The 9280-nt window shown below is 36.8% G+C and overlaps 1 protein-coding gene across 1 annotated transcript; it reads left to right on the top strand.

Annotated features, from left to right (window-relative positions):
- The first annotated feature begins 2942 nt into the window (after positions 1-2942).
- LOC108671656 lies at positions 2943-5011 on the top strand. The gene is made up of 3 exons (XM_018159227.2): positions 2943-3257; positions 3627-3752; positions 4005-5011. The coding sequence occupies exons 1-3, from the start codon at positions 3100-3102 to the stop codon at positions 4204-4206; spliced, it is 486 nt and encodes a 161-aa protein (XP_018014716.1). The 5' UTR covers positions 2943-3099; the 3' UTR covers positions 4207-5011.
- Positions 5012-9280: the final 4269 nt, after the last annotated feature.

Here is a 9280-nt window from a genome sequence, read left to right as displayed (position 1 = left end):
TGCTAATCTACTATCAATACAAATTGCCAGAAGGGCCCAGACTACCAGTATGCCACTAACATTGCTACAGCACTTTTGTCACTTGCATTCAAATGCAATGATCTATTTTATGAACAATATACTGAACCACAACTTTCTAGCATGATCTGAAAAGCTTTTCAGTTATTTTGTGGCAATCAAACCCTACAAGTTGTAGTTCTGATCAGTATTATACAGTTTTCAGTAATAAATGGCAAGGTATATTCTTTTGTGCAGTTTTTGCTGATGCTGAGTGGCAACTTATATATCTGTAGTCCTGTATAAATTCTGTATGATATTCTGGATCATTTGGCTTGTTATAGTTATAAACTGCAACAACACTTGAGTTTATATACCGTATGCTGTCAAATGAGGTACTACCTAATAAGGGACGGGCAGGGTAAATTGGGACAGTCATCTCACATTTTGTAGAAATGTTGTAGCAACAAAACTAATCAAAATATTGCAAAACTGAAAATAGGGACGTACAATTCAACATTTTTACTAGGTATCTATGTAGCATAGAGCAAGTTAAGAAGTAATACATTTACTACCTCTAAAAAATCCCTGAAAAAAAGTGTGAAAAGGGAGATTATGGAAAAGTACCTTCATTAAGGTCTGTAGTAAAACAAATATTTAACATATTAAAAAATTTACCATGTGTAAAAGTTGCACACAGGTGTTGGCTTAAAAACGTGATTGAGGGAATTTGCTTATCTCATTTATAAAAATGGTGACATTTCCACAAGACTGGGTAATAAGGGACATCCTCCCCTGGGGTAATAAGGGACACCCATAGAACTGCATTTACAGTAGAACCTTGATTAACAAAGACTACAGTTAACAAGAAATTTTGATTACATTTACCTTGCTCAGCAAAAAAAAAATTCACAAAAAATTACTGCACCATCATCATCACAAAATTGTGCATAGAATGTCCTAGATAGAATTATGTACTGGGCAACATAGAAGGAAAAGTAATTAACCTAAACTATGATTTATTTCTCCAAAAAATATGATGGTTGTCACAAAAATATTTTTTCCTGTTTCAGGTACGGTATGTTTTTTACAATCTTTTTTTTTTTTTTGTTATAGTGAATTCACTTGACCCATTCAAAATGGTGTGAAATTAGAAGCCATCCTGTAAGCTTACAGATACTACAGAAGAAATGTTGCATGGCTGCTGATATGAAGCTTGCAGTGGACAAGGTTGTTGTCCGTGCTCAATGGCATGTCCATGGATACAGTAATATCACATCAATAATATGGTAATGTATGGATATTGTTATATCAAAGCAATAAAGGAAAAACAAGTAAAAATAACAGAAAATGTCTTTTATTCTACATGTACATCATTTACAAAGGAAGAGGAGGACTTCAGAGGACTGTTAGTAATGGTTGAGTACACTAAGCATGCTTCAAATGTTTTAAATTAGGTTTTATTTCAAGTATCCCAGATTACCCCATTCCCAGGGGTAATTAGGGACGCTTTTATTTTGCACCTGGCACCTTACAAATAGCATAAGAAATTTTTCAGAGATGCTATACAAAAGCGCTTGCAAAGGCCATTAAAATGAGCCCAAACTTGTAAATGAATTATTTCATGGTAAGAAGTTGTTAACAAAAAACTTTCAAACCCGTCCCTTATTATCCCGTTTGACGGTATTCAAAGATGTGATCTTGAGAATTATTTTATTACCTTAAAACTGTTGTTAACTTGTCAACCAATATGCACTTTGATATAAGTTAGATGTGCACTCATACGGTATACAATAATACAGCATGAGCATGTAAACACAATTGTATGTGTCAGAAACATGACAATATTAATATTTGTAGTAAAATATCCTTCAAGGTACAGGATACTGATTGAAGATTAAAAACAGACTTGCATTTCTTTTGATATATCAATCAAGGGTAACAAAAAGTTTATAAGATGTTTAAAATATTCCAATTCTTAACCTAAAAAGACAGCTATTTGCTTTATAATATAGTAGCAGTTTCATCTTTTATTAGGCCGTAGGCCTGTCACCAATTCTTAACATAGCAGAATATTCACAGCTTGTTGCGATCTCGAACATGCAACTCACTGCTACAATTCTGCTGTGCTTAACTGCCTGGACTCCTCGCCTATCCTGACCAGAAACTGGTGCACAGAGCTGGGATCGAACCCGCACCTCTCTGCTCCAATTTTGGTACTCTGAACTTTAAACACTGGGCCACCCTTTGGCAACTAATTTCAGGCAGTTGCAGTGTAGTAGCTTTGACTGATGAATAATTGGGGATATCTCAATCTAAAAAACCATGCTGTGCTGCCCAGATGAGGAATGGGTGTGGAGGTTGCTGTATGAATGAGCAATGGATGAATAGATCTTATTGCTAATTGGCCTGACTGTGGGAACAACTGTTGTTAATTTGATGTACCTATTAGGTTGTGAAAAAAATTCATTGGGAGTACCATGTGGCATGTGGTCTGTGAGAAGAGAGTGGCAGGAGTTACTGCCTGGAGAGTGTGCTAATAAAGAAATGATCGGATATTGACAAAAATAACAATGTAGTTGTATGTAAGGTACAACAATATTAACAATGGATTGCCTGATTACTATGAGCATAGAGAGGTTTTAGCCCATCAATTGCCATTTCAACCCTTTCTAATCAAATATTCACTTTTCTTACTTGTGTATATATATGTGCAGGTTTGATTGAAGACCAGAGCATATATTTTATTAGCAAATTTCTTATTATTTTTTTTATTAAGTCAAACACAATTTCTTGCTGGTATTGGGAGATCGAAAATCTTTTTGATATAAAGACAATAAGTAAATTGTTGATAAAAAGTATGATCTAGTCTTCAATCAAACTTGCATAAATGGAGAACTTCTGAATCACACTACATTATATATTTATGTATATGTTGCCATTTTACACTTGCAACAAATTTGGGTGCTAAAAAGTGAATAAATCCAAACTGTTGATCATTTTACTACCAGCCATTCCAAATTTTACTACCAGCCATCTTTCTGTTCCAAATTTACTGCAGATAATCTGCCAGGAGACAGGCTGCAAAGGTTGATTGAATCAATGGAGACTATTAATAATAAATTAGAACAAAATGGCTTGCAGCCAATAACCAAGCAAAATATTTTATATTATTACATTCCCATGGATGGATGTGTGGGATTTGTAATTCTAGGCTCACAAATGTTAAGTCCTGAATTCTACTCCAAGTTCAAGTTCCTGTAAGTATTGCATTCTTCTTAGTTAGGATTGGATGTTTTTACAATACTTGTCAAATTTCAATGACCTGTTTTCTGTTCATCCTATTGTGTGTCATGGTATATTTTATATTATTTTTTCACTATTAATTCTACAAATTGACTCAGTCATTTTGTTTGCAGCAATAATAATTTTGCTTAGTTAATTCTTAGGAAGAGAAATATATATTTAATATCTGAAATTATTCATAGCTCTAAACATTAGTGCTGATATCAAAATATCAAAAAATATTATTCATCCTAAATTAAATTGGACACAAAATTGATTTTAGTTGACTGAAAACCCTTAAATTCCCCTCATAAACCCTCCTAATTATATTTTTAATCTGTCAGAATGATTCCACGCACTGTTTCTCTGACCAATGCCTGCCTGGGGACATCGCTCTTGGGTTCAGCTTTGTACATCAGCTCCCGATCTCATATGAAGTCCTTACCAATCTCCCAGAAAATTTCCTACAGGTAATAAAATTATATCTCCTCTACTGCTAAAATTTGTTGGTAATGTGATTTGTTCCATGGAATATTGTAAAATTCATAATAGTTGTTCTTATTTAAGATTATTAAGCTTTCAATAAACTGCATAAAAACATTATAATTGTGTGTAACTTCTAATACTTCAATTGGAAATTGAATTTTCAAGCAATTTCACCCTTGTCAAATTTGTTTACAAATTATCATTTATCTAACCATGATTCCTGTATTGGTTAACAGCATTCTGGGTAGCTCGCTGCTGAACCTTGGTAGCGTCCTAGGCTGGGCACTGTGCCGCAGCTGGGTCAGTGGTGACGACAGTGCAGGAGGCTCAGGGGTGCTGCTGCGGGCTGTGGCTGGCGGTGTGGCTGCTGCTGGTGTCATCACTCTCGCTCGCTCTTACCTCAACTTTGTTGACGACCAAATTTCTAAAGCCAAGTAGTAACCTCAATGGCATTAGTGTTGCACAGCCCACTTTGTGGCAATAATGCCCGTGTAGTGAGAGCTCTGTCATGTTCTCCTGGCACTACTGTCAGCTAAGTCATCAGCCAATGGTGCTGTGACTCGACACAAGTATTTATTATGCTCATGGTTAGTTATTCGCTTTCCAAATACGATGTTGTGGTTCGAATTTATTGTCTATGCGCCGTATATTTCATTTTTTAGCGATATCTGAAATAACATATATCGACCAAAGATAAAAAAAATTTTGAGATGTTGCATTGGTTTGAGGAATATTATTGCTTTCAAGATCCCATAAACAAAGCCTTATATTGTACGTATCTATGGTTATTGACATCGGCATATATATAGGTTAATTCAAGTCCTGCGTTAATTTGTTCATTAAACTTACTAATGGATAAGTTAAACTTACTAATGGATAAGGTAGCGGGATTATTTCTCTGCATGTATAAAATTTACATCCTCCATTCCGCCAAAGACATTAATCGTCTACTCTTATTTTTGAACACACTTTTGACAATTTGTATCGAAGACGTCAAGTTACAATTATGTTGGACTTTACCACCAAGTTGGAAACCAAAAAAAACGAGATAAGAGATGCACAGTAATAAGGTCCTTAAGATAGAAGTAACAGCAAAGTTTTAGTTAGTAGAATAAAATATTTGTTTTATCTCTCATTACTCGTCACTTCGTGAAATGCTTTATGTTGCGAAGTTTCGTGATAGTAAAGTTTTGTGATGTTTGATTGTAAATACATTTTTGTGATGATACAAGTCGTGGTGACATTAGTCTATTATTTTCCTTAAGGCGGTTTTTTGATCAAAGATTCCTGGTAGCATTCATCAGCTCACTGCCCATTTGGCTGTTAGGTAACGGTTTATTTCGTTTAATCAAACCTCCCATGAAGAAAGCTTCAATTTCCATCTTATAGAGCGCTGATTTCGAGCTACGACCGACATATTGATATATTCTGGTGAAGGACCAAATTTTTTATTACTTACATATAGAATACTTTATGGATACGTAACACGATTCTCCATTAAAATCTATTAATTATTGTTTATAAGCGCTAATAATTTTTTATTGTCAAGATTGATTTTACAGGTTTTCTCTATTCTTTTGTGCCACGAAATAACGTTTGTCTCTTTACTTCAAAACCCGTCGAGCGCTTGCAACGAAATTCTCTAGATCAGTCCGAAATTCTTGGCTCGCTTTGAACGCTGTTGGACTGATTGGTCCACTCCGGAATACTGCATGCCGCTGTTTCTGGGCGCTCAGCAAAGTGGCAGTAAATATACAATTACCTTCTGTCTGTCCGATGATTCCAACTGGGGCGGCTGTCCTCGCGTTCCCTGAGTGGCATTGAAGAGCGTTGCAGTGACGCATAATTGTTATGCGTATGACAACCTTATTCTGTGTCTGTTGGGACTATGAAGCCATGGCAGGGTGGCCCAGTGCTAACAGTTATGAGTACCAGGATTTTAATAATGAGCTATGGCTTCGATACCTGAGATGAGTTCTGGTCGATTCCGCTATGTGGCCGGGGGGTTAGGCAACGCAAAATTGAAGTCGTGAGTTGCGTGTTCGAGACCCGCGGCAAGCTGTGAATGTTCTGCGAATTTCAGAATCGGCGACAGGTCTAACGTTTTAATCAACGTTGACACCTCTATACTATAAAATGCAAGAGATACGAAGAATTATAGAAATGTATACGGTCGCTTGATTCGTGTCATTAACATGGCTATTGTATCTCCTTTAGAAATAGCCTAATTGGCGACCGAGTTAGCTACAAGCATCGTGCTAATTGGAGCCTTTGAACGGACGTAACACTTCGCTTAGGGATTCAATAACCGACCTTTAATGCAATTCCTTGCTTTGGGGTGGTAATATGAGTTATCGCATTCGACAGGTTGATTTAATCAGCTTTTCTCCCTGTGTAAAAATTAAAATGAACCCTATATTGCATAAACAGTTTGTTGATGACTATAAAATATCATATATTTCCTCTGCAGCTCACTTAACTGCAGGATTCATTAGTTCGATTCCGTTCTAGCGTTTTGAACATTCATGATAGTTTCTTTCGAGTCAGGTGCTGCCAAAGAAATAGATGAAATGCCCTGATAATTTGTACTGCAACTACGTTGCTATTACGTACATGGTGCGATAAGCTAGTTCACTTGAGAAAAAAAAAACGAACGAACACCTCGAACCTCTGAATTTTTCTATTCGTTTCAAAGTTCTGCAAACATTAGTACCTATGACTTGTAATATTATGTTATGCTTCTCTCGATGCAGAGCGAGTTCGCTTCCTCAGCAAAACCTTTTCAGCTCCACGGGTTGTCTGGAATCCGTGGGAACACAACTCGACGCCTAGACCAGCCTGGAGCACGAAATTTTCTCAAGGTATTTTAAATATTGAAAGCGGAAGAAGGCTGGCTGCAAGGCGGCGATAATCCGAGAGCACTGTAAACTTTTCCGGAATCTTTTCGGTTAGCTTATTTTTGGTCGCCTGCAGCATCTTTGCAGAGGCACACGCTACTTGCGGTGCGGTGCGCCTCCTGCTTGGGCTTCTTATGATAATAAGATTACCTTTATCAGTTCACGGAATACTTTAGCACGCCGTCTACTGAATAAGATTACCTTATATCCGTCACGGAATTCTTTGGAACGGCATCTACTGACAATAAGATTATATTTTATCAGTTCACGGAATACTTAAGTTTACGTGCGCGCGTTATGAATACTTTGGTGATTGTCTGTTTCATGTCAACGTGGGCCATTTGGCTGTTAGGTATGCGAATGTTGATTTCCTGCGTCATGTTCTTGCAGGCCGCAGGTCTGCATCATCTGAATGTAAGTTGGTGATGTGCAGATTGTCTACGTAGGCTGATGGTTTGTTTTATGTATATGTTGTATATGTTATGTTTTTCATAATTCAATTTGTATGTTATGTTTTTTTTCATAATGTGCGAATTCATTTCGTCACCATTAGTGCCTTACTGGTAAAACAAGAACACAAGATATCCATTCACTGCCGTATTCAAGACAAAGTGATGGTGAATTTTTGTGGTATTTTCTTTGCTTTTAAATTCCGCGTATTCAAGACATCATGCATACTGTTTGAAGTGTTCCCTGTTTTAGACGTATCTGTTTTGGATGAACAGGTCGAGCAAGAGAAAATACCGCAAAGTATTTGCAAGCTCTGCTCTGCCAGAGGCGTGACCTGGCAAGTTCGGTCCTAAGACACAGGACTTTGCCTACAAAGTTGTTTAGGTTTTCGCCGAACAAAAACAAAACGTTCAAATTTCGTAATACGTATTCCCGGGTATATTGTCGTGCTGGATTTCAATGCTTAATCTGCACAAGGTTGTTCAGCTCTATTTCGAAACAGCGTTGCATGAGCTGTAGTAGCAATTCGTCTTGTTTTATGCATTACAATAGATTAAAACAGCTTTAATTATGTTTTCATCCATACAGATTTACATAGATCGTGGAAGTTGATAACCATTCAGAATTTAAGAATTCCGACGGGTTAGGAGAAGCAAAGCTCAACATCGTTAATTTATTATTTATTTTATACGTGTATGTTACCTGTCATTCAGAATTCAGGCATACAGGCTTGCAGAATAAAGCAAATCGATTTCAATCTCATTATACTGAACTAAACCATTGATAATTGCATTGAGAGAGCACCGTGAAACTATAATAAATGGACTGTCCTGTCTTTGGTACTGCGTGGCTTAGGCAGATTGTTCAAAATTATTCGAAAAGTACATGACCGTGCAGCACTTGATTACCATTGTCTTGTAATCACCTTGGAGTAACTCTATCCCGTTACTCGTCTCATCATTAACTCCTTAGACTGTTAATGATGACTGACTGTTGATTACTAATCGCGAACTAACATACCGGTATTTAAAACCTCCAACTCCCTTCATTAATCCACATTTGGTTTCCGAGAACACACATCTATGCAGTGACTACACCATTACTATGCAGTGACTACACCATTGCAATACACCTGCAGTAGTTCGGAGCAGCGTCATGCTGTGTATCAGGAGCGCACAAAGCTACGCTGTCTGGCAGCTTCAAAGTCACTCTGTTTTGCATCCAGAGCCTGAGAGCCAATGCATCCTATTGATCAGCATTGTTCGCATGAACACAAAATGCAATTTTGTAAATTAATTGAAACAATTGACTGTCAGTTGCACGGTAGCAAGTTCTCCTCTTTGGGCTTCGTTAGAATCTCGAATTGGTTACAATTTTCTATGCTGGATAATAGAAGCTGCCAAAGGGGCCACCATCTATCAGTCGTTATACTGCATGTGTCGTTGCAAAAATAATTTGTCACGCAAGCATTGGATTCTTTCATCGCAGTGAAAACCTACGGTGAACGGATTTATCTCTTTAAAACTCCTTCAAGTTATCATGCTTCAAGTCGAACATCATGAAACCAGATTAATGACATGACAAAAGACAAAGAGAACATGCAAACTTTCTATTTGATCAACGAAAATAAGGTAGACATGCGAAATATTTGTTAAAACACGAACACTACAAAAATTCAAAATATTTAGTCATGCCACGATAACAAAAAGATCATACAATCTATTTAATCAAGCTGTAATAACAAAGAAAACTAGAAAAAAAATCATTCAAGTCATGAAAACAAAGAGAAAATAGAAAAATTATTGAAGCCACGCTCAAATATTTTGTCTCCGAGATTATTTTCTGCATAAGTATGAATTTTATTCGAGTACGGGCATTTGATTTTATGATGGAAGGACAGCATTTCTTCATATTTCCTTATCATGGTCTTCAGATTAATTTGTCTTCAGAAAAAGTTGTTCGCTCAATGCTCGTTCAATTTGGCCAACCAATTCTTCAATGGGAAAATGGTTAGAGTTCTGAGCACTTAGTGATGGCAAGAAAATTGACTGGTCTGTGAGGCCGGCACAAAATATTCATTTTCAGACTGAAGATGGGCAATTTATATATTTGCAAACCCAATGCAGCGGTCCACGCTAACGTATAATCGAATCTTATACATCTCT

Source organism: Hyalella azteca, unplaced genomic scaffold (genome assembly GCF_000764305.2).
Source record: "Hyalella azteca isolate HAZT.00-mixed unplaced genomic scaffold, Hazt_2.0.2 contig10028, whole genome shotgun sequence".
Taxonomy (NCBI): Eukaryota; Metazoa; Arthropoda; class Malacostraca; order Amphipoda; family Hyalellidae; genus Hyalella; species Hyalella azteca.
This window is presented reverse-complemented; position numbering and strand designations above follow the sequence as displayed.

Bases quoted from the DNA above. Each gene is read 5' to 3' on its own strand.
- LOC108671656 (XM_018159227.2), top strand. From the start codon at position 3,100: ATGGAGACTATTAATAATAAATTAGAACAAAATGGCTTGCAGCCAATA. The intron at 3,258-3,626 runs GTAAGTATTGCA...TTAATCTGTCAG, and splicing joins TACTCCAAGTTCAAGTTCCT to AATGATTCCACGCACTGTTT. The intron at 3,753-4,004 runs GTAATAAAATTA...ATTGGTTAACAG, and splicing joins TCCCAGAAAATTTCCTACAG to CATTCTGGGTAGCTCGCTGC.